Genomic DNA, 27,341 nt, shown 5'->3' on the forward strand with positions numbered 1-27,341 from the left:
ACTGTTCCACCTACTATACGGCCCCAAATACCGAAACTTAAAAAAACCCCAAAAAACTCTTTACTGGATAGAGGCCAAAGGATATATGGGGGCAACAATGATGAGAGATGTGGTTCTTAAGAAAAAACAAAACAAAAACCAACCCCAGCAGAATTTAGAGAAGCTCCCAAAATTATTATTTTGTACTTTTCAGTAAATTCTTAATGTCTTCAGCTGCAGAATAGCTCATTTCTGTGGTTCTTTTTAGCCTCATGAGATAATCACACCAGGAGGAGTCGCTTTAACTCACATGCCTTTAGGAGTAATGATACGTTTAAATGATTAAACAATCAGAAAAAAATGCATATCTCTATAATGAAAGCAGTTAGCGCACAGATCTATGGTTTCTATTAGTATCACAAGTCATTTGTAAATAACATGTTCATTTTAGATACGTAAAGAGTTCTGTCATGCCCTATGAAATAAATTATATTTTATTGGTGCCCGGGTGTTTCATAACTTTTATTTATTTGCTGCAGGAGTGGAGGATTAAGATAGAGTAGTTTATTTCACCAAAAGACTGACAAATGGCTCATTAGACACTTATGAAGCTGAAGCTAATTGTACAATTTTTTTGTTGTATTAATTGTCACTGCCTGCTTAACTGGCTAACACTGGTCATCAGTGCAGAGATTCTGCTTACACTCGATGTTTCCTTTTTCTGAAAGGAAAAATACATTTAAAAAACCTTCAAAAACCAACAGAACAATATTTATTTTCTTGTGTAAACAAACACAGAAAATTCCATTTGGATTGGAGGAGCATGTGGGAGGAGTAAGGGAGAATTAATGTACTGGCTGTTTCCCACTGGGGACACTACTAGCAATCAATTCCAAATGGCAGTCACCTCATCACCTAAAAGCTTGAATCACAGATATTCAAAGATTCCTTTTTTCAGTTGAGGTTAAATACCATTTCTATTACTTTTTATTTTGATAGACACGAGGTCAGAATTGAGTGAATGTGTATTACCTGCATATTATGATTTCTGGATTTATTTTTTTTTACAATCATGTGCTAATGCTGCATAGTAATAGCCTATGGATGAAGAGACAGATGTACTACCAGTCATTCGCTACACATTTGCATTAACAAATCATCATTTAATTGAAGCCCATCCAACAAGTTTATGCTACTTAAATAAAGTTCTTTCTATAGAAGCTACCACAGTGACACATGGCTGTTAACTACATAGAAAAAAACCAAAAAACATTGTCATGCCTCAGGTTAAGTTCTGTAATAGAATACCTATTGACTAATTTTTACTTTGCTTGAAACAATCCACCTGACATAGCACAGTGATCCATGCTACTTTTCTATGGAATGGGATAATTCACTTGAGATAAAATAATTTTGTAACACTACAATTTCATTATTTGCAGATTTTATTTCTCTCCAAATATATTATAGGATATAACTTAAATAAAAGCTGTACATGAGTTGTGTACTAATATTTTAAGGGAAACGCTACTAATAATACAAATCTAAAATACTCCAATTCATCATTGTTATTCTTCCTAAAATTTTATTACTGACTGGAAATACTGACATTTTCAGAGAACTGGATGATTTGGTTAAAATATAGATGTTATTACTTGCTTTTAATGCCTTCCTTCCATGAAAAAGGAATTCTGATAATAAAGACACAGATGTCAATTTTGAAACCATTTTTAATCCCTGTTAAATCTAAATTAAAGTACACTAGGAATTTGCACCCTAGTGATTAAGATACACATATGGGTGCATCCAAAAAATATTTATTTAAGGTAGGTGAATGTATACACATATACGGTAGGTATCCACAGAGTGAAGCAAAGGAAGGAAAAAAAAAATCAATGCATGCACTTACACTGTCAGCTTAAAATAATATGCCCTTATTCCTGCCTATGTGCCAAAAATAAAAATGATCACATTTCTTGGATCTGTATATATTAAAACATATAAAGTTTTTTCACAAGGTCAAAAATTTATCTTGTATGTTAAAGTATACCTATTTACAATATGGCATTGCATTTTAGACTTTCAGAATAAGAGAAGCCAGACCTGAAAAGGGATAAAATGTGTTTTTTTCTCATCTGTAGCATTCAAGGTTCCTTTAAGTTCATCTTATTCTAGAATGGCAAGACAGGTGAAATTTCACCTTGGTACAGGATTCAAACTAAATTATGGGATCCAGAAATGTGTCATAAATCAACTTCGAATACTAAACAAAAGATAAATAACGCAAGATTTATTTTCTGACATAAAGAACAGTCTCTAAATACAACACAATGCGAAAGAAAAAAAACCCTACCATGCTACTCCTGCATGTTCACCATGCTCTTTTTATATGCTAACTCGGAATAGTAATTACGGATCCTGCAAGTTGACTTCTGTTTTCCAGAACTATGAGTTGTACGTAAAACATGCCTTTTCATTGAAACAATTACCATTAATCAAAACACTGAGAGCTAATACCACTCAAGTCCAACCTACCGCTGTGCCCAGCAATATATCAAACTGTCTGTTGTCAAACACACTAAACAAACTTCAACAGACTGTTTTCACTACAAATAACAGAAAAACTGCTTGCTAAGTAATTTTTTTATTCAAACTGCAATCTCGGTAATCCATTCTGTCACTGGATTTTAATTTTAAGTATTCAATCATAGTCCAAAACAGACAGATTCCTATTTGGCTATGGAGAGGAGAATTACTGGCACTGATAAATGGAACTACCTGCAAATGACTTGGTGTGACAGTGAATTTGGTTAACCTCTGATAATTCCCTACTGTAGTGTACTTGAATTTGCAACCCTTTATCACTTAAAGGTTTGGGAAGGTTTAATTTTCAGGGGCATATAGCCACGAGAAAGCTGCAGCTTGAGTGCATTGTAAGGACTGTAGCAGAAATACTACCTCTCCAGCAAGTTTCCTAGATGCACAGGCCCATTAGGTTATTTTATGAACAATTTTATATTTTACAAACAGCAATAGAAAGGATAATGTACCATAATGCCTATTCAAAATCAAAACTGCATGACATCATTCCATTTCGATACATACAGCAAACATTCATATATTTATATTCTCTTACCGTTTTTAATTGACTTAGAAGTAAAAGCCAGACATCGTGATAGCTAGTGGTATTTAACCAAGATAAATAAAAGGCATTCAAGCCTTTTCAATGTTGAAAAAATACTTACTACACATTCCCTTCAACTACCCCGCTATTATTTTCTCATTATTAAAATATAAGATTCTATAATCACACAAAAACGAGGTGAAATATTTTACAACTGGAAGAACATTTTCAAGCAATTTGTAACCAATGCCGTAACAGAAGTTTTCTAAATAATAAGAGGTGTGTGTGTGTGTGTGTGTGTGTGTGTTTGTGGGTGGCTGGTGGGGGGGATGGGAATATTGGAGTTTAACAAACAGATCAGGCATTTATTACCAGCAAGCTCCATTATGGATTTGTGAGCTTTGTAAGCCAAGCTCCCCCAAGTGTAATTAAATTTTTATTTATAATGTGCTTGTGACTGTTAACTTCATGTTGCCTATGCTTGTTTCCCCCACACACGTTCACACACCAATACAAAATGTTTTTCCACATTTTGTAGCAACCCGTTATATCACTTTTGTTTTCAATTTCAAATGCACACAAAAATTAAATAAATATATTTATAAAACAGAGAACAAAAGAGACACAGCACACTATGGGTAAAGCAGATTACCTTTTCAGCCAGAATTCTACTCCTTCTCTCAGGTTTAAATAGTAAAGGATACAGCAGAGCTTTGATAACACAGGGAGATGCGACAATGCAGATTACATTTTATACTGGGAGGGAGAGGCAAGGTTAGTGTACATGTAACCAGGAAATGTTCTCAACTCCAACCAAACCAACACTACTCTTCCTCATATACCCAAGGTCTCTTCAAACGCAATCTGCTCATTGAGAAATAATCTATCACTTTTGTTTTATGACCGATCCCTCCCCACCCCCCTCCTTGATTCAGGTAAAAACCTCTATATGCCCCACACTTTCCTTGAAACGCTTAATACAAGTAACCACAGGAGAATCTCTTCTCCCCTTGAAAAACTGCAAATAAAGATGTCAGCTATTGAGTATATTTGTGGCGTCTCCAGCAGCTGCTGTTAAATACCAGCTGGTCTAGCTGATTAAAATTACCTCCGAGTTGGTATTATAAAGATGCCTGGGCAGCGTTGCTGTATTAATGGATTATTGAGTGAGCGATGAAAACCTTGGCCAGCTGATGCGTTTTATTACAGATAGGCTTTATGATGTGTAATCACTGTAATTTTTACAACTGGAGGAAACGTGTAAAAAAGGGAGGAAAAAAATCCCCATAGAAACTGGTTTAACTAGATTATTTCTATATTCCTTTACTGAGAAAGAACTAACTAAACTGGCCTATAAATATGCAGGCATGGCCCCTGTGAATATATATACATGAAATGCTTATGCTTTTATCTATGCAATGTTAAGTGCACCCAAGCAGAATAAACATGTACAGTTTGTGTGAATAGATATTTACTACCCCGTGAACTGCCAAACAACCCAATTGGCTGTAACTAGATCATGTGACCAAAAATAGTTTCAAACTGTTCACCAGCTGGGTGATAGCTAAAAACTCAATTTCAGCCAACTGGATTGTGGTTTGCACTCCAAGGGGCAGGTTCATTTCATTCCCTTTACCACTTCCCTTCAGCATTTTCCTTACACACTGGCATTTTACAAAACTTCCATACCCCCATCCTCATTCCAGAACTGTCCAATAAGCCTGACTAAATTCTGAATCAGGTTTACTATTTTCTACTCTGTTGATCTTATGATACATGAAATACCAGTTTTTTTTCCTGCTAACTGTCCTGCTTCTTTGAATGGATGCCTGTCTTCTTGCAGAGCTGAGCAAACATGGCTTCCTCTTGAACCTACTCAGACTGTGAGCCCTATGAGGGGTAGAGACTTTGTCCTGATAAACTAGTATCACAAAGTTACAAAGTTACACAGCTGACAAGTGGCAGAGCTATGATTTCCATGACTTCTAAAAGAGCTCCTGAACCAAACCTAGAGCCCTATCATTACTGAAACATCATGGTGGAAAGATTTGTTCATGTAGTAAAGCACAAAAATGGAAATATCTGTGCTGAGGTAGGATGACCCCAATAAAAAACTAAAAATGGAGTAAAATTCATTGTATGTTACATTTTCAATACCAAACTGTGATTATCATCAACTGACTACTATTTAATGAGGAGATTTAACTTTGGTACCAAAAAATTTCAATTTCATAAAACAGGAGTAGAGAAGCAGCGTGGCTCAGTGGAGAGAGCCCAGGCTTGGGAGTGAGAGGTCATGGATTCGAATCCCAGCTCTGCCACTTGTCAGCTGTGTGACTGTGGGCAAGTCACAACTTCTCTGTGCCTCAGTTACCTCATCTGTAAAATGGGGATTAACTGTGAGCCTCACGTGGGACAACCTGATTATCCTGTATCTCCCCCAGCGCTTAGAACAGTGCTCTGCAGATAGTAAGTGCTTAACAATTACCAACATTATTAATATCTAATTCTTAAACAGGATGGAAAAATCCAATATTTTCAGATTAATCTGTGTTTATAGATTGTTTTCTTGGAATCTGAAAATTGATATTTGCCATTTAACTTAGTGATAAATGATAAATCATTTTGCTATCCCAGAGCTGTTGTCACAATTCTTGGGGATTGGAGGAGCCATTTAATAATCGTGTTTTACATGAGCATAAAGAATTATAAGCTTTTTTACTCCACCAGCCTAGCTATATAACTGCCACGGTCACCCCAAACTATACTTTAGACTCCATAAACCCATCACTGGGCAGGGATTGTCTCTATCTGTTGCCAAATTGTACATTCCAAGTGCTTAGTACAGTGCTCTAGATAGTAAGTGCTCAATAAATACTACTGAATAAATAAGTCAGGTGCTACTGTACCCTCCTCAACTAAGAAAGAGCACTCTCTTCTTCACATTCCACTTCACACAGCTGACAAGTGGCAGAGCCAGGATTCAAACCCATGACCTCTGACTCCCAAGCCTGGGCTCTCTCCGCTGAGCCATGTTGCTTCTCTACTCCTGGCTTATGAAATTGAAGTTTTTGGTACCAAAGTTAAATCTCCTCATTAAATAGTAGTCAGTTGATGAGAATCACAGTTTGGTATTGAAAATATAACATGCAATGAACTTTACTCCATTTTTTAGTTTTTATTGGGGTCATGCCTACCTCAGCACAGATAATAGAAGCTCTATGGTGATTTGCACGGCAACCTAAATGAAGCAGAGAACAATCTACTTTGGAAATGACAAAGACAAATAAAACAATCATGACTTACTCTGAGTAGAAAAATTCAGACTAAACCTGTTGACACCTGACTCATAAAAAAAAAAAAGGGCACAAGTCCCAGGGCTGGCTGGAAGTTTAGGGCTGCAATAATCACAACTATTTTGAAGAAAATGCAAAATACCCAGTGATCTGAGTGCTTCAAAATCCTTGTTTCACCCATCTCCCTTCCTTCCTTTTATTTCCTGCTCTAGCTTCCGTTTTCTAAGAGTAGCAGATTGATTTGTGGGAGAATAAAGGACCACACAGGCAAGAAGCCAAGGCTACGGAAGGAAGCCAGGAGAGAAACTGTCAGCTCAACCAACTCCGGGCACTGAGCTGAAAGGAGGCACCAGACCCAACCCACCCCCACACAATGCAACTTGAAGAAGAGGGTAATTAGGTAACCTCCCTCCTTTCCTTACCTTCTTTTTAAACTAAGCTTAAATTCTATTTTCCACAGAGGAATGGCCTTGAAAAAATTAGAAAACATCGGAGACATGAGCATCCCTTGAGGGAAGGTAGCCCATCCCAATAAATTTGGCAATTACCATCAGTACTTACAAAGCCACTGTTCTTGAGTAGTTTGACACCTTGAGGTGATAAAGCAGCTAAACAGGAAAACATTCACTTGTAGGTGTCATTAGGGAAGGCAAGAAACATAATTAATTCCTTCTCCTCATTCCAATGCCCTAATTACAGGCTATCTGCTGGTTTCTGGATTGGGAGAATATAATCATCTGACTTGAATAATGGGGTGACACAAAACTTATAGAAATTCACAAATAGTTTTGGCAAGTAATTTCAGGGCTGAAAATGACCCAAGTAACACTTCATGGTTTTGGCCCCTTATTCCTAGTTGAGCTATATCATAATCCCCTTTAAACTGTAAAGGATGAAGCAAACAATATTACTTAAGGAACTGGGTAAATGGGGGAGGGCGGGGAATCAACACAGTGAAAAAGCAAGTTTATAATGAAAGAAAGCATTAGGAAATAAGCAGTCTGTAAACTCCATCTTCTTCCACATACCACCTAATTTGTCATTAACCCATGAGAGATTGTTCTGTACTGCAGTCAGTCTTTTGTGACAGTTGGGCACTTTCAAAACATCTAGTCAGAGATCCGGTTGAAAACGGATAAGGAAATGGAAGATTAAAAAAAGAGGAACTACACTCCCAAGGAAGCCAAAGGGCTGACTCATTGCATGTAAGCTCCTTCAGGTCTGGGTTATACAGGGATAACTCTATCGGACTGTCCCAAGAGTTTAGTAGAGTGTTCTGCCAAGTAAGCACTCAGTAAATACTACTGACTGAAGAGAAAGATTACTGGGTTCCAAGATGGGGAGAGAGCTGAGCTCCCTGTCTCTTTCTATTCTGATTTGTCTAAGAGAGGGTGGTTCTTAGAATTCTTCTCCCAGGCTGGTTTAAGAACACGATGGGAATGTCTTTCTGTGCATTTAATCAATTCTTGAGAGAAGGTAGGCCAACAATGTTTAGGGTTTTGGGATTAATTTTTGTGTTTTGTGACTGTAGTTTCAAACTGACTTTTCCTTCACATTCCTTTCTGAGCAAAATCTTCTGAACAACATATTAGTTCCTAGAGATCATTTTATGTCTGTAAATTCTCTATTATCTCTAATACAAGAGATTTCACAGTTTTCCACTAATCCTTGGTCAGACTCTCTACCTCCTTTACCCCTTCTGAATACTCTTTCTGGCAGAAGACTATTATTTCTGCCCATCATTTAGGGTATGTTAGCAAGAAGGCCCAATCTCAGAAATGTGAGTTATAATGAGTTATAACCAAAAGGTAAGAGGGAGAATGAGAGGAATATTTATAACCTCATATGAGAAAGAGAGAATTTGAATTCCACACTACCAGAAAAATCAATAAATAGGCAGTCTGCTCTGGAGAGTCTTTGAGCATTAATAACTGAATAAGGGGAAATGATATTCTATTCGATCCTCTGATCCTACCATGGAAATTTAAAAACACGCTCTTTGATTCTTCAAAATATAGATAATCAAAAAGCTACTTAATATAGGAAATGTCAGGCCATATTTCCACAAAGTTGGGAATGGAAGAGGGAGAAGGGATATGGTGACTAACATACAAACATTTTCCTTCAAGGAAAATCAGACAATATTACCTATATACATATTACTTAAAAATATGAGTTGTTCCCAGATTTAACTGACTATAATTTTACCTTTAACATGAGTATGCAGCTATTCATTTAGTTGTCTTTTGCTCTTAGCAACTCTGTTCTTACCCTTTTTCTATTTTACATCAGCAATTTTTGTCCACTTACCTTTCCTATTAGATTGAATAGCTCTTGAGGTCAGTGACCATGTCTTTTATTTCTATGGTATGTTCCCAAATTCCTAGTATACTGTTTTGACATGAGACCCTCAAATATGTGTCTGTATATATGGAGTCATTTTTAATATTCTGTAGCTAGAAGTGATAAATAATTTTAATAAGAAATAAGTCCCAAAATTTAGCAATGACTTCATAAAAATAATTCTACAGTTCCTTTATTCTTAATTATAAAATATTTAATATTCAAGAATTATTGTTACAGGAAAATATGCAATATGGTTTTAAACCAGAGAAGGGAAAATTTTCTTGTATGAAAAATGTTGCTATTGTTGATATTTTGGAAATGTTAACTTTTGAAATGCATTATACACAAAGCTGCCATTTGCTTTTTGTTTCCCTTTGATGTGTACAGTCCATTATGTGTATTGGTTACCATGGGAACTACTGCAGAATGCATTTTAATTGGATGAAATATTAAAACAGTGGGCAAAGTTTCAGGTAAGGGTATAGATACCATGTTCTGAGTTAAAACATGCTTTTTCAAATACATGAGTAAAAAAGGACCTTTGGATGGAACATTGCCAGTCCTATTTTAGAAGTCACAATTATAGTACTAATAGTAATATATTTATATACTGCATATTAGCTCTGTTATAAAATTACTGCCATGGTATTAATGAAAGTTTCTACATTTTAGAATGTATAAATGAAGAATCTTTGCTTTTGATAAATTTGAAATATAAAGTTGATTTTTCTCCATGTTTTTAATTAACCCATATTAATTTGATCATTCTTAATGCATGACATTTTTATATGAAATAATTAAATATGAATACTCTAGATTATTCAGGATAATAATATAAAAAGTACTAATGGTGACAAACTTTCTTTCTGATATCTGCTCTTTGGTAATTCCACTATTTATTATTCCTTCTCTGTGAGAATTTTAAGAAAAAGTAAAGTAGATAAAACCCTGAACACTCAATTTTACTGCTTTTCAGGTACTCTGGTAAAAGATATGATTGGAATAGTAGGTTAAAATAAATGGCTAAGATAAGATTTTAAATTATCAGGGTTTCAGTGATCTTATTGGCATGGGGAGCTAACTGGCCCAATATAAAAATTAAACAACTTCCTTTTTTATGGTTACTTCAAGAGCTTTACTCATAAATGTGATCTCTTATAGCCAATTCAAGTGAATGCAACTGTTTCCTTTCATCACCACTCTTTCTAGAATTATACCAACCTCAAGTAGATATGAAGTATGATGCATTTAAGTTATGACATAAGCATCGGTGAAAAGATGCTTTGCTAGAGTCCCTTGCTAGGTGATAAAACAAAAAAACTCAGATTGGCAATTACTGACCATTTATTGGCACTTGACTACCATAACCACTTGATCAGTAATAACCTAGGCAAACACTTCCACTTAATAGGGCTTTCCAATGGTAAGACTACACTGGAATCTTTCCCTAGAGGTAGGATAAGAACCAATGAAATCAAGCTATATAAAGTGCCCTACATAAATTCTCCATACCAGTAGGACTGGGTAAAATGGAACTGCAGGGAGAAAGGTGTGCTGCTCATTAAGCTCCTGCTAACTTTCCTTATGACTACGCAAAACTACTTCCTAGGAAAAGTTCCCTGGGACTTTCCTTACTCTTCAACCCTGTCTCTTCTTTAAACTCAATTTCTGACTAATTGGCACCTCCAAGTGCCCTCAAATGACAGATAATCAAGCTCTTACTGTACAATTACATCATCATTCTTGGTCTACTTTGATCTTTTCTAGTAATAATGAATCGCATCAAAGTGGCCTGAACAGTGATAGAATTGACATTTGAATAGTCTGTTCATCAACCTGGGAAGTAGAAAATGGCTTTACACACACAGAGACATATATGTATATGCATGTTAATATACACACACATATATAGAATCCTAATTGGACGGGAGAACAGAAACAATCACTGCAGAGTAACTAACTCTCCTTCACTTGTTTTCTTTAAAACTTTGGGGACGATAAATGGATTTTTTCGACATGCACTTGAAATTCACATTTTATAACTATCATGCAGGGCAGGTGATCATTTACTTGAATTTTATACTGACTGCATTTCTATAACTGGCTAGGCTGAAATGTAGACTACTACCGATAAGAATTGGCTAGATAAAAATGCTGATACTTAGCTGCTCTTTCTTTCACCCTAATGGAATACTCCAAATAATGTATATTACCAGAGATTTACTACAACCACAAAATAATAGGTTGATATAAAAGAAGATGAAGTTATAGATGTCACGGAAATGAAAATTTTTAATTAAATCACTAAACTTTAAAAGTTTATTCATCTGCAACCGTGAGCTATGCCACCCCCCACTTAAATTACCATAAACCACAACAGCACAACAACTGCTAATCCAAAAATTGGAATTAAGGGACATGGAAGATACGTAATAAGCATCTAGGGAATACGGAATTTATCCCATGAGTGCTGTAAAGAGCTCGTAATTTAAGAGTACCAAAGCCCACGTGCATTATGAAGGTCTTTCCTCACAAGTGACATTAATTGCATATCCCACAGATGCTTATTATGTATTCTATTTATAACATGAAAGGGGAAAAAATATAATTTTAAAAAGCAGAGGTTTAATTCTCTTTAAGGGAAATACAACACAGCTATTTTATAGTGTGAAAGGTATGGAAAAAATGGAGTCCAGAATCATATTAAGTAATAGTCAAGAGCCACAATAAGGCTACTGCTAGAGCAAACTGACAGCATATTGCTGATGTCTTGTAAGGACTGGGTGAAGATTTACCAATTCACTCAAGCTTTCATTAGTCCCTCAGCCAAAATACAATGTACATCCAGGCAAATCATTTTTCTTTACAAGTCAAAAATCTTAAAGGTGAATAATCACCTTGAATTTCATTAATTGACCATCTTGCCCTTTTACAGTATATTTGTGAACTTAATTTCTGCTAAATATGAAAGTCAATCTGCACAATTTTTGTTTCGGTTCACATTTTTACAAGGTTAGCTTGCTTTGATTTCAACAAAGATCTTGTTTCTTGATGATGCTGGGCTATCCTAAACAAGATTATCTGAAGTGCCTCATGAATTAGATTTCTGAAATGATCATTGTTTGAATTTACATTACTCCTCTCTTTTAGACTTTTCACATCCTGAACTCATAGTGAAATACTATTCATGATAAAACCACAGAACTAATAACAAAATATCAAAAAGCAGGATACCATATAATATGCAGCCCAGATGTGAAAAAGCAGTCTATGTTGCCACCTGACATTTTTCCAAATATTTTGGGTCATTCTTATGGCCCAAAAGATGAAAACTCACCTTTATGTATTCCAAATGAAGAAATTTTAGCATTATTACTATCAGATTGAACTTCAAATATAATGATGAAAATAATATAATCAAAAACTTCACGAACCATTTTTCTCACGATTCAACAGTTGAACTTAGTATTCATAAATGATGCTGCTGATGCTATGATCTTACTCCTAAGTGTGTGGGTGTGGCTAAAATGCCTTATGAACAAGCAATAATCTATTTGTGTATGCAGAGCCCTTTGACAGGCTAACGCATTGATTATTTGCAGAACCCATCTCAATCTAAATCTGCCACTAAACCTTCCTGAAACCTCTTCCCTTAGAAATCACAAACTTTTTCCTGACTACTGTATGCCAGGCTGGTCTTTGTTGCAGGTGTCTCCCACAGTTCACTATAGAGAAAAGGTATAGAGCAAAGGTAATGATCACCTAGACTGAGTCCTCTATGCAACAGGGACTGTGTCCAAAATGAATATATTGTATTTACCCCAGTGCTTGCCCTGTACTAAATGCTTAACAAATACCATTTTTAAAAAATGCAGAGCAAAATATTAAGAATTTGGGATTGGAAAAAAGTAAAGTCCATCAATGAATGGTATTTATTGAGTGCTATGTATACTAAGCACTTGGGAGAGTACCATACAACAGAATTAGCAGATATGTTCCCTGCCCATACCAAGTTTACAGTCATTCTTGTCTTGTCCTTAGAATTTACTAGGAGATATATATAGACATAAATTATTTACTAACAGTGGGAGCACACATTTCACTCCTCTAATGCCAATCTTCTCACTGTGCCTCGATCTCGCCTATCTAGCAGCCGACCCCTAGCCCATGTCCTGCCTCAGGTCTGGAAAACCCTCCCTCCTCAAATCTGACAATTACTCTCTCCACCTTCAAAGCCTTATTGATCTCCTCCAAGAGGCCTTCTCACACTAAACCCCTTCTTTCCTCTTCTAACACTCCATTCTGCGCCACCCTGACTTGCTATCTTTGTTCTTCACTCCTCCCAGCCACAGGACGCTTATGTACATATCTGTCACTTCTTTATTTGTATTGATGTCTGTCTCCTCTGTCTAGACTGTAAACTAGTTGTGGACAGGGAATGTGTCTATTATTCATTCAATCGTATTTATTGAGTGCTTACTTTGTGCCATTCAATCGTATTTATTGAGTGCTTACTTTGTGCAGAACACTGTACTAAGCGCCTGGAATGTACAATTGGGCAACAGATAGTTGCATTATACTCTCCAAAGTGCTTAGTACAGTGCTCTGCACACAGCAAGTGCTCAATAAATACAACTAAATGAATGACTGAGCAGAAGATAGAACAAAAATATATCTGACAGCAACAAAAGTATGGGAATGAAAAAGATAAATAATGAATGAGAACTGTGTACTGATGAATATAACTACCTATCTATATGTTGATACATACATTGCTATTTGATATGACACAGGACAATGGGAATTAATTGGTGAAGGTCTACTGGGGGAGGGAGTATTTTCAGAGGATTCTGAAGATGAGGAAAGCTGTGATGAGGTAGAGCTGAAAGGGGAGGGAGATCTAGGGCAAGGGGAATGGTGTGAATAAAGGGGACAGAGACCAAAGAAGAGAGAAAGGTAGAAATTGTATGTCTATGAGGGGGAAAAGGGTGCTATAACACATTATCTGAGATTATGTTTCACTTCATCTTTAAAATATTGGTGCTGGCCCCAGACTGTGAGCAGCTGCTAGTGCATTCTTATACGCCACTCTCAAAGAAGATGAGTTGTGATGAACATTATTACTTTTATATTTTGTAAAATAATCTCCATGCTAAGTTTCTCACTGTCAGTGAAAAAGTTAATATGGCAATGATGGAACTAAATGCCTGTCTCTCCAAGTAGAGTATATGTAAGGAACATCTCTTCTTTCTCCTGTACTGTCCAAGGGCTTAGAACAGCACAATTCCCTTAGTGGATACAGTACTTTAATACTACAATTCCTCCTACTATTCATTCATTCATTCAATTGTATCTATTGAGCACCTGCTGTGTTCAGAACACTGTACTAAGCACTTGGAAAGTTTAACTCTGCAATTAAGACAGTAGGAACCTTCTTCCATAAACTTAAACTGCACAAACATTGTTAGATTATGTTGTATTGCAACACAATCAAATCTCTTCCTTCTGAATTCTAATCCTTTTTGTAAATATTCTTTAGTGAATTACTATGCTTGTTAACTGAATGCCCTCTCTAAGATGTTCACTGATTGCTTTGTTTTTAAAAAAGCTCCACACAAGATTCTAATTAGAATCCTGGCCAGACTTCTTAACACCTCTACTCCCTTTAAATGTTTTAGGCAGACTGTGGTTATGCCATCTAGCTCAAAACATTCTGATAGGGTGGTCTCGATTCCACAGCCACAAGGCAGGTTGGTTACCATCAGTGCTTTGAAGATATTCAATTTTGGTGTGGCCTGGTGCCCTGTAGACCCCAGATTCTAGTAGTCCCAAGGGACTACTTAATGCATCTTTGGATAGTGACCGCCTAATACATTTCAGCTTCAGCACTGAATTACATTGCTAATGAAAATATTTCTGGTCCTCTACAGGCTGGTGATACAAATCTGTTATTTTTCGGTCTTTTAGCTGGTCCAAATCGCTATGCTGATTTTGTAAAGTACTTTAAAATCACCTGCAGGTCTTCTTGGCATTAGCGCACAACAGTTCCTGATGACTGTCTCAGAGATAAGCTGGGGTATTTTCTTATGGATCGGCGGTATAGTCTTCGCCAATTTTCACATCTCTGGGTACACCTTCAAACTTGACAGCATAGAAAAAATTGACCCTGGTGATTCAAACGGTGAAGTATAAAAAGGCAAAAAGGACATCTTCAATTCTGACTTGAACCAGTCAATCCGCTGTACGGCCGCCTAATAGTTTGGGAGAACCTCTTAGAACAATCAAATTTGCTTCTTAGTTGCTAGAATCCAGGTTGGTTACTGGTGTCAAGTGCTTTTGTTATTCCTTCAGTCTTAGAGGTCCTGCCATTGGTCCCGCTGCAAAGATCCCATTTCCTGGGTTGTGCTTTGAACTGCAGCTATATTGTGACTCAGGGCGTACATGTTCATCACATTCTTGACTCTCTATCCTGAATCTACGATTGAGATCTTGCCAACAACAGAGAGCAATGAGATATCAGAAAATACCCTCAGCTAGCTCTCAATCATTTTTTCCTGAAGAAAGTGATTATGTATTGAGGAAAAAGCCTGTGCAGATCTCTAAACTGCAGCTAAGCTACGGTCTTCTCATTCTGGATTGTTCCTTTCACTTCCTAGGGCCTCATTCTTCACGGTGGGAGGCATGCTTTGAAGATCATTGAAACGTTAGTCGCAGCTGCAGAGTTTTCTCTTTGTCTTGGATGAAAGAGTCATTTACTCATTTCAACAGTGGTATGGTAGTTTATAAGGTGAAATCTCTTTGCCTCCACTGTACATATGACTATCCAAAACTGCGTGTGTTCAGGACTTTTCACAATATATCCCGCTACATCAAAATGATCAATAGTATTTTGAATTTTTTTGCAGTTTTATTTTTCTAAAAACTTTCAAATCATTCTCTCATAAGATCCCTAAGAGCAAAGGAGAGACAAGTACTATTGATTTAAGTTTTTCAGCTGAGGAAACAGAATTAAGTGACTTCTTATCAGTCATAAAATAACTAGCCAAGTGGAACTAGAACCCAGGTCCCTTACTTCCATACCTGTGCTTTCCCCATAACACTGTGTTGTTCCAATTGTTTTAATACTGTTCGGGTACTCATTAAAAGCCTTTCTTGACTTTTTAACTATCTTTGTCCATATTCAGTAGCCTAGCTAACAAAAAAAGACAGACTTTTCAAATTCTTACAATAGCAAGGCTATTATTGGCCGATGTGATTATTTCAAAACGTTTAAAGCTGCTTTTCACAGAGCCTATACCCTTCGCTATATTGCTGTTTTGATCTGAGAGAACTTCACTTGACTTCAGCTATGATATTTGAATAATGTTTTTAAATAACAGAACCCAAAGTGTATTCCCAAATAAAAACCACTGCAGCCTTTCACCTTTTCAAAAGAATAGCAATACTACTTTAAACATTTTTTCTTTTTAATTTAATTTTCTATGGTATTTGTTATATGCTTACCAGGTGCCAAGCCCTGTCCTAAGCTTTGGGGTAAATACAGGTTAATCAAGGTGGACACAGTCCATGTCTCACATGGGACTCACAGTTTTAATCCCCATTTTATAGATGAGGTACCTGAGGCACAGTGAAGTTAAGTGACTTCACTAAGGCCATACAGCAAACCTTATATCTTCCCTCAAACCTGAAGGAATCTTTGAAGGAAATGAATCAATCAATGATACTGGAGAAAGTCTAACTGAAAAAGTAGCCTAGAATAGTACTATTGCAGAAGCCATCTTTTACAAGGTTAACAAAAGACATTACATTAATTTACTGCCACTGTGTCTTATAATACTGCTTTCAATGACTGGATACTGCCTTTTTTCAGGCACATTAGTCTTTCGATATAACACTATTTAACCCCAAAATCAACTAACACATTCAAATACTCCTTCCAAATGTATAAAATGATAGATGAATGACTAGGGCATTAAAAATACTGAGAATACACTTATTTAAAATATAACTACCTATATCTATATAGGAAGATGTATATATATGTATACAGATATAGATATTAGATATATTCTTAAATCTACTATTTTTCATACAATATTGGAAAGTATGTAATTGGTCTGAATGCTCTCATGGGCTAACAGTTTTCACAACAGCTCAAAAGCAAAGTCAGGTAAAGTCAGGTATTGTCTGTCTTAAACTCCTGCATGAAATGGGAATCATTAGGAAGTATTAAAATACAGTTCAAACATTAGAATTAAAAGGAAATTACAGAGGAAATTAAATAAAAGAAAGTTAGAAAATCCAGGATGAGTGCTCCAGAGATGAAACCAAAGGTTTGTATACATCAGAGACCACTAACAACACATAAAAAACAGGAAAACTGTTTCATCGACTTGGGGTACTTTGTTCTCTCTCCCTGTATTGGTAAATATTCTCAATATCTGTTTTGCCCATTAGGTTGTAAAGTCCCGGAGGACAAGGACTGTATGTTTTATTTTTGCTGTGCCTTCTCAAATACTTAATAAGTCATTTCACTCAGATGGTACTTCAGTAATACTATTACTACCACAATTAGGGACACAAATAGGATTAGTAGTAGATGGGAAATGGTAACGGTGGAGGGCCTCAAAGAAATGTAATAATTAAAAATGTAATTAAAGGAAGACATTTGAAAAAATACTTCCATCCTTCAATTATTTTGGAAAAGCATATGATCTTAGGCCTGACCCTAAAATGAGATATATACCTCGCTTGGGAAAACATGAGCTCACGCCTTGATGTTTTGGTATACTATGTAGTAGTGGTAATAATAATGATAATGATGATGATGATTATTTTTCTGAGGAAACACTACCAAAGGTTTTCAATTGGAAGAGTATATTAAAGAGTTGTAGCAAGCAGACTTGCCTATAAATGTGCAGGCTAAGTAGTGCCATAATGAATGTTTTAACTAGAAAACCATTAGGGTATTTGGGAGAGTTCTACCGGCTATTTGTATCTACTGGAAAGTAGTGTTGGAAAAAATGGTTCTGCCCAAGGCATTGGACACTGACGTTCCAAAAATGGTATTTATTGAGTGCTTACTATGAGTGGAGCACTGAATTAAGTTCTTGGGAAGTAGGATATGACAGAGTTCGTAGACATAATCCCCTGCCCACCTGGACCTTACAACCTCTAGGGGATGACATGGATTAAAATAAATTATGAATATGGTAAATAAGTGCTCTAGTGTTGAGAGTGGGGTAAATATCAAGTGCTTAGAGAATACAAATCAAAGTGCATAAGTGAAGCAGAAGGGAGAGGGAGTAGGGGAAAAGAGGGTTTAATCGGGGAAGGCCTCTTGGAGGAGATGTGATTTTTAATAAGCTATTGAGATGAATGTTTTAGGAAACTGCAACTGCATTAAGACAACTTTTTTCCCCATGGAAGGAAATTTTATTTAAAAATTAGCTTGTGGGGTGAAGGCAAGGGAAGTAGTTTAAAATAGGACAGTTGCTAAGCTTCTGCCCATCTTAACAAGGTTAATTGGTATCATATCAGAAAGTAGATTTCAAGGAGAAAACTATTTTTAACTTCACTTAGATACCAAAGACTAGCTAAAGATAGAAAATTTAACCACAGAGTTGGATATTTATGTATGATATGTGGGACTATTTGGAGTTTTGCAAACTCCCTATCTTCCTATAAACATGCATTGAAGATATACTCCTCTTCCTACAGAAATTGCAATATTAACATTACTGCCATTGGCTTATCTACTACTTTGGCACATTTTCAGCTCTGTTTAATAATAGTTGCTTCCTTGGCTCTGCTGGAAATACTTAGGTTAAAATAAAACATATCAGAAACCTTGATTTTTGCAACATATTTCATAATAATAATAATGATGATATTTGTTAAGTGCTTACTAGGTGCCAAGCACGGCTACCTTACTATTACGGGCTCTCGTTATATCCCGGCTAGACTACTGTGTCAGCCTTCTCTCTGACCTCCCTTCCTCCTCTCTCGTCCCGCTCCGGTCTATTCTTCACTCCGCTGCCCGGCTCATCTTCCTGCAGAAACGATCTGGGCATGTCACTCCCCTTCTTAAACAACTCCAGTGGTTGCCTATCGACCTCCGCTCCAAACAAAAACTCCTCACTCTAGGCTTCAAGGCTCTCCATCACCTTGCCCCTTCCTACCTCTCCTCCCTTCTCTCTTTCTACCGCCCACCCCGCACGCTCCGCTCCTCTGCCGCCCACCTCCTCGCCGTCCCTCGGTCTCGCCTATCCCGCCGTCGACCCCTGGGTCACGTCCTCCCGCGGTCCTGGAACGCCCTCCCTCCTCACCTCCGCCAAACTGATTCTCTTTCCCTCTTCAAAACCTTACTTAAAAATCACCTCCTCCTAGAGGCGTTCCCAGACTGAGCTCCTCTTCCCCCTCTACTCCCTCTGTCATCCCCCCTTTACCTCTCCGCAGCTAAAGCCTCATTTTCCCCTTTTCCCTCTGCTCCTCCACCTCTCCCTTCCCATCCCCACAGCACTGTACTCGTCCGCTCAACTGTATATATTTTCGTTACCCTATTTATTTTGTTAATGAATTGTACATCGCCTTGATTCTATTTATTTGCCATTGTTTTTACGAGATGTTCTTCCCCTTGACGCTGTTTAGTGCCATCGTTCTTGTCTGTCCGTCTCCCCCGATTAGACTGTAAGCCCGTCAAACGGAAGGGACTGTCTCTATCTGTTGCCGATTTGTTCATCCCAAGCGCTTAGTACAGTGCTCTGCACATAGTAAGCGCTCAATAAATACTACTGAATGAATGAACACTGTTGTAAGCACCGTGGGGGGATACAAGGTAATCAGGTTGTCCCACGAGGGGCTCACAGTCTTAATCCCCATTTTACAGATGAGGTAACTGAGGCCAGAGAAGTTAAGTACCAAAGTCACAAAGCTGACAAGTGGCGAGGCTGGGATTAGAACCTATGACCTCTGGCTCCTAAACCCGTGCTCCTTCTACTGAGCCAGGCTGCTTCTCGTTCATATAGCATGCCTCTAGTTATTCTGAGATAGAACACCACAGGGCAAGCATGCTCTCCTTTTTCATTTGGTGTATACTAATTTATGATGCTTTACATGTAGACTAGTCCACTTGGTGTTATTTACTCAAACTATATGTTGATGGTAATTCAAGCAAATATTCTGAGGGTAAAACTACTCCCAGACTTCTTTATTAAGAAGGAAATGCACTGAAGCATCAATTGTTGACCTTTGTGTTAGAAACTGCCCTTATCTAATTACCACGTCACTTTAAAAAAGCAAGATATTAAAATCCTTTTCTGTATGAAGGAAATATTTTTGTGATCATTTAGCACTTCTTCTGCCACGGTAATCTCAATGGTGATTATTTAGCCAGATACTAATTTCTACAAGATATTTAAGTGATAAGGTGGAACTCTGGATTTCCAGAAAATAACCCCACGATCAACAAACATGTTAAAGATAAATAATTGGTCCTCTCCCCAAATCATAAAAACACAGATGAAAAGAAATGGTTAAGAAACAAGGTGATTTACTAAATAATCCCAAGATGCGCTTAAAGAAAGGAAAGAGACCTCTTCTTGGATAGACTGTCTTGTTTTGAAGCCACCTTTATAATGACATATAATCACACTGTAATTTCCTTGGGTAAGGACATTTTAGACTGGAGAAGGCAAAAAAGCTTTGTTGGGCATTCCTAAAGGGAGTCTTTTTAAGGGTGAGAAAGACTGTCCTGTCTCATTGGCTATAAAGTTCAACACCTTTAATCCTGAAGGATCCTAATACCTACAGCAATAAGGAAATATACAGGAGTCTTTCTGTTGTCAGGCCCTTTGCATTTGTTTGTTGGGTTCATCCTCTGGACTGTTTACTCTAGGTTCGTGGGCTGATTTCTGGTCCAGAGATTCTCTGGGACAGAATTTTGAAGGGCCCAGGTCACTGCAGAGAAGAAGCAAAGCAGGTTTCCAAACAAAGTTCATTCAGATATTCCTCCATCAACTGATCCAAACCCTCTTAAATGTAAATCATTGTAATTTTGTTTTGGGATTCATTTTTCTCCTGTCTCTTACGGCTGTACAGGCAGGTCAACCTTAGTTATTATAGGAGGTTCACTTTAAAGCCTGGGAGCTCTTGCTGAAAAGAAAGCATATTTTTTATTTATTCCTTCAATGTCTTATTCCCTATACAGTTTCCTGCTAATTTTAGTTTAAATTGGACTTATTTGTAAAGGAAGGTGTCAGGACTCTTTACCATCAGCTTTAAGGCACTCGATCAGATCAATTCGCCCTGTAGACTATAATCTCATTGTGGGCAGGGAGTGGGTCTACCATTTCTGTTATATTGTATTCTTCCAAGCGCTTAATAAAGTGCTCTGCACATGGTCATACTAAATAAATAATAATAATGATGGCATTTGTTAAGCACTTACTATGTGCCAGGCACTGTTCTAAGCGCTGTTCTACATACAAGGAAATTAGGTTGGACACAGACCATGTCTCTGTCAGTCTTAATATCCATTTTACATATGAGGGAACCGAGGCACTGAGAAGTTAAGTTACTTGCAAAGGTCACACAGCAGACAGGTGGCAGAGCCAGGATGAGAACCCATGAACTCTGACTCCCAAGCCCATGTTTTTTCCACTAAGCCATGCTGCTTTAATCGACTGACTGAATTGACTGCCCTAATCCTACCTTACTCTGCTGATTTTATTCTACAACCTGATCCACACACTCTGCCTCTCTAACACCAACTACTCGTTACACTTCAATCTCATCAGTCTCGCTGTCGACCCACTGCCCACATTCTCCAACTCTATCCCCTACACATGACAGACCACTACTCTCCCCACCTTCAAAGCCTTATTAAAATCCCATCACCCCTTCCCGTCCTAAGCCTTCATTTCTCCTACTCCCTCTCCCTTTTGCATCACCTATGCACTTGCATCTGTATCCTTTAAAGCACTTGATTTCACTCACCCTCAGCCCCATAGCCCTTATGTACATATCTGTAATTTATTTATTTTAATGCCTGTCTCACCCTCTAGACTGTAAGTTCCAGTTTGGAACATGTCTACCAACTCTGTACTGTACTCTCCCAAGAGAGTACACACAATAATGCTCAATAAATACCACTGACTGACTGACTGTCAGTACAATCAGATGTAGTAGAAGAAAGAGTTAGGAAAATACTCTCCCTGTATGTCATCTTCTGAATCCAGGACTGCAGGTGCCAGGATAATGGCGGACGGTGATACCCTGCAGTAGCCTCAACACATATTAAACTCTGATGGAAACTAAGAAGTCATGCAATGTTAGCTTTCACCATACTAGAGTTTCTTTACCATACCACTTTAATAACAATAATGGTATTTGTTAAGCACTTACTATGTGCCAAGACTGTACTAAGCACTGATAATCAGGTTGTCCCATGTGGGGCTCACAGTCTTAATCCCCATTTTCCAGATGAGGTAAATGAGGCAGGGAGAAGTTAAGCAACTTGCCCAAAGTCACACAGCTGACAAGTGGTGGAGTTGGGATTAGAACCCACGACCTCAAACTCCCAAGCCCATGCTCTTTCCACTAAGCCACGCTACTTCTCTGCATGAGCTTAGCATCTAGAGGGATCAGGTATGATGTAGTTTAAAATCTCCCCTGCTCCTTTCCAGTCCCTCCCTCCTCCTGCACCTTCTTTGAATCTCCCAATATTCCCAGCAGCATTTCAGAGGAGATCACTCTCATCCTCGCAAAATCTATCCCTTCCACCAGCGCCTCTGACCCCACCCCTTCACATTTAATTAAATCATTTGGCCCCTCTCTTACCTCCCCCCCGCCATCTGAACCATTCGCTTTACAATGGCTTCTTCCCCACTGCTTGCAAGGGCGCTCACATATCCCCTAACCCTAAAAAAAACCCCTCCCTTCACCCCATGGCTCTCTCTATTAATGTCTCATCTTCCTCATTCTAATCCTAACTCTGCCACTTGTCTTGTGTGACCTTAGGCAAGTAACTTAACTTCTCTGTGCTTCAGTTACCTAAACTGTAAAATGGGGGATTAAGACTGTAAACCCCATGGGGGGCTGGGACTGTGTTCAACCTGATTACCTTGCATCTACCCCAGTGTTTAGAACTGTGCTTGGCATATAGTAAGCACTTAAATGCCAAAGTTATTACTGGTTATTACTATTATTATTACTATTACTTAGGAAAATGTTCATAATTTCCTTTAATGTCAGTTTCCCTGGCTAGACTGTAAACTCCATGTGGGCAAGGAACCAATTCTGCTGTATTTTACTCTCCCAAGCATTTAGTTCAGTGCTGTGCATAGAGTAAGCACTCAATAATTGATTGAGGGATTAAATGGAAAAATTTTAAATTTGTTCTAACGTATTATGCCGTATTTTTGAGAAGACAAAATGGTTGATCAATTTTTCTCAAAGGCCTATATGAAAAAAATAAATCTGGTATTATTTACTTGGCCCCAGATTCCTTGCTAAACCAAGTGTCTGTTTAGGAAACAATGGACTCCTTAAGGCCATGATAAGATGAATCCATGCAATTCTTTACCTTCCTAAACCCTGTCTATCCTCAGATAGTTGAATAGAAAAATCAAAACTGTACTGGTGTCAGTTTCCTCTAAAGAAATCACCACTACAATTACTAGTTACAGCCCCCTACCATATCATCTTGGCCCGATCATCATCATCAATGATATTTCCTGAGTGCTTACTATGTGCAAAGCACTGTATTAAGTACTTGGGAGAGTACAATACAACAAAGTTGGCAGACATGTTCCCTGGACCACTAAAGGATAAAGAGAAAAAACATTAATCCAGTTCTCATATAGATATGGTGACATGTCATTAATAATGACCTAAATGACTCTCCAAAAATGGTCATTGATCTAAAAGTATAAGGTACACAGTTGCTAGGGTAAAATTCAGGCCTATTTTTTTCTAAATCTTCTGCTGAACTAATTCTTCATTTAAGGGGTAATTCATTCAATCGTATTTATTAAGTGTTTACTGTTTGCAGAGCACTGTACTTATTATACTGTCCTTTCTCAAAACAGTGCTTAGTACAGTGCTTCACACACAGTGAGTGCTTAATAAATATGAACGAATGAATGTACTAAACACTTAAGGAGTGCATAACTGAGTAAGAAATCCACTATCTACCTTCAAGGAGATTATACGATAAAGGGGCATTACACCCCAAACACAGAAGTGAAATCACAGAAATGGTTAAATACAGGAAATCAGTTTGTTTATAATATACAAGGCCTACTTTTGATTTAGCTTCTTTCCAGACTAAGCTGATAAATAAACAACTTTAGCTTGCAGTTGTTAGCTTACTGGACTATACTGAGAAACTGGTTGAAACTGAGAAACTGAGAATTCCCCTCCCACAACCAAAAGGAATCATAGAAAGGTTGGGTTCTGCCACTCCTAGCGATGGTTGGGGATGGGGATTCATGACCAAACCTCCCTTCAAAGCTGCTCCCTTATCACTGTTGTGCGGTCTCTGGTCTGGAAGACTTGTTTTGAGTCCCCTTCTCCCCCCACCACACAACTATGAAGATCTCTCACACTTTCAGAATGCTGGGAAGCTGGGGCCACTGTACTAAAATGAAATATTAACAAATGCTATCAAAGTGTAATAAATTTACACATGTATTGTGAAGTCACATCCCACACTGCAGAAATTGTCCATTACTGTTGCAAGAAAAAAATAAAAATGATAACCATACAACTCGATGCATGTTTTTACCTTTTTGGTGTGTGATTTAAAGTGAGATTCATATTTCCTTAACAATAAACAGATTTTATGTTTAAATACTTACAGTCCATAAATCTGTGGAGCAATTTCTAGTCTGTTCAGGTGCATGTATAACTCAATATCATGTCTCTTCAGCAGATGATCCAGAATCTGGTTCACTTTAGTAACAATAGCAATAGATGGGCCCAAGTCTTGAGGTCTGGCAAATGGTACAGGCGTCATCATTGCATCCTTTTCCTAGAGATCGAAACAAAAATGAGAAATGGATGGTTTCAAAAATGCCATATAAAATCCTAAAAATAATTTTTTAATGTATCATTTTGAGTTTTAAAAGGGAATACATACTTGGTGGTCGAAGAGCTAAAAACATTCCAATTTCCAGAAAAAGGTTGACAATTAGAGAAGAGTGTCTCCAGAATACAATCAATAAAACTTTTGTACCATTCAAAGATGGCTACAGAACTCTAATAATCTAATACTTTATTTCATAAAGTGATCTGAATTCAGACTGTCATGGAACGCAAATAAAACGTTTAATGCAAAAGAGCCAATATAACTGATTACATGACCGATTCCTCTTTCATTGCACTAAGTCGTTATCAACTGAAACAATGTTTGCTACATTTTCTGAAGCTGTTAAACAGCCCTGAAAACAGTGTTAAAAGCTAACTGGGTCACCTATTGATTAGATGGTCTATAAAGTGAGTACCGGGAGAACATCCATTTGCTAATCCTTCTTCTCTCTGTCATAACCTTAGGATATCCCCATCTTGTTTTACTGCTTCTCAGGGCTCCCTCCAGAGACTTTAGGCTCTATTTGCAACTAGTGTACTCACAACCATCCCCATCCCAAATTCTGGAAAATCAAAGAAAAGGGAAAATAGATCGGAGGCTGTGAATGCATAAATGGTGGTGGAAAAATGCAGATACGATGCGACTTTGGAAGGAGAAAAAGTCGATTAGGGAAAGCCTCCTGCAGGAGAAAGGATTTCTGAAGAGATTAATGGGCCAATGTGTATTCTCATTATTGAAGTAATACATGTTGTTATTTCTAAAAATTCATATTCTTGAAAATCCTTATTGAGCAACAATTTCCAAATCTGCCTATTCCTACTATCTTTAGTGACATACATATAAGGCTTTATAGTAACTTCTAAAAAGCTTGCATTTGCATTAAGGCAAGACATTGCTAACAGAATTGGGCATATGTGGGTAAAATTGAAATAGAATCTGTGGCATTCTAATTATTCTAAAATAGTATTTTTGGAAATGTAAGATGCCAATCTCCTCAAAAATCAACAGACACCATCTTTAGGGGAAAAAAGGTCCAATTTAAAGCATCACAAATTCTGTTCATGTGATTTAATGTAACGGTTGAGTAATAATTAGTCTGGGGTAGGAGGACAGTAGATGTATTGTTTCTAGACCGCTTTCTATAAGTTTCAGCCAATAGAAAAGATAATCATCATCTAGAAGTCTTGGATAAATTACACTTTTTAAAGAAGCATAATCTCTCTCACAAATCTCTGGCAGGAACTGACTCTTAATGAAGTTGTTAAAAACGTTTAGTTTATTGAAATCATAAGATCAATTTCAATTCATGAGTTGTCATTAAATCCATAGCATATGTTGCCTATTATTCTGGGGCTTCATGGGTGCATTTGTGTGGCTAGTAAGGATTGCAAGCATCAACTATATTAAAAGTATTTTCCCTCTGCTAGGAATTCTTATGATAAAAATCTCTCAAATATAAGTAACTAGAGGTAATGCTGATGATCGCTTACATATAAACTACTTAATCTTCTTGTGAAATCACTTTAGAAGTTGTAGGAAATATTCCCATATCTTTTGGATTTCTTCTACATGGATTTCCCATGTGTAGGAGAGCACTAGTTAGGAACTCCTAAAAGGAACTTTATTTTAGGGCAAAGGTTGAACACATTTTTGTACAGAAGAGCCAAAACAAAATGAGCAATGAGTGTGTAAAATTCCCTTGCTAACACTTAGCCAATGAAACGATCAACAGTTTTTGAGTGCTTGGTGTGTACACAGCACTGTACTAAGAGCTTGAGAGGGTTTAATAAGATCTAGGTTGACACACTACCTGTCCCAAAGGGGAATACACACATTAAAAGGTGTGTATTACAGGTGAAGGAAGCAAAGTAGACTACTGACTTCATTTCAGCAGACTAGCAGAAGAAATATATATTTGCAGATATAAATGCAACACATCTGCAAGGGGAGGTAATTTCAATGTCAAAAAAAATCCACCAAAGATGAAGTGGCATAACATTTGGTTACACTGTTCTTCTTCATTTAGGTTACCATTTGCCCCTAACCCCCAAATCCCCTCCCCATGCAACAAAGCACACCTTATAAAAAGAGTGATCTATACATTATAAATATACAAATACAACAGAAACCAGCAATACCAATTAAAGAGAAAAGGAGCAAAAGGCAAGGAGAGGAAAGCAGCATTTGCGGGGGCCTGCTCTTGCCTTGGCAACCATGGGGTGAGCATTCCCCTTCCCTGTCTGGCTTGGTTGGCCACCTTAGTAGTGCCCCTGCTTGCACAGGTGCCAGGGATAAGGGTTTAAGAGCAGCTCTGGCTTGCCTGCATGCGGTGAGGATGGCGGGAACCCCACCGGTCTCGGACCAGATGGGGTCCGTATCCTGCTGGCCAAGAACAAAGAATGGAATCAACAATTTGACCTTTCTGTGTCAAAGGGGCAGAACAGGCCAACTAGTTCTTGCCCCAGAACCTATAGGGGTGGAAAAAAAAGGTGTTGCGTTCAGTGGC

General features: G+C 37.6%; 1 protein-coding gene across 13 annotated transcripts in view; it reads right to left on the bottom strand.

Moving 5' to 3' along the window:
* The window catches only part of TBC1D5 (TBC1 domain family member 5), a 442,854-nt gene that overhangs the window by 142,864 nt on the left and 272,649 nt on the right, over positions 1–27,341 (bottom strand). For all 13 annotated transcript variants that reach the window (XM_029070199.2, XM_029070200.2, XM_029070204.2 and 10 more), the window contains one exon: positions 24,606–24,778. In XM_029070199.2, coding sequence (XP_028926032.1) covers positions 24,606–24,778 — 173 coding nt within the window. The remainder of the gene's footprint in view (positions 1–24,605; positions 24,779–27,341) is intronic.

This window comes from Ornithorhynchus anatinus, chromosome 8 (genome assembly GCF_004115215.2).
Source record: "Ornithorhynchus anatinus isolate Pmale09 chromosome 8, mOrnAna1.pri.v4, whole genome shotgun sequence".
Lineage (NCBI taxonomy): Eukaryota > Metazoa > Chordata > Mammalia > Monotremata > Ornithorhynchidae > Ornithorhynchus > Ornithorhynchus anatinus.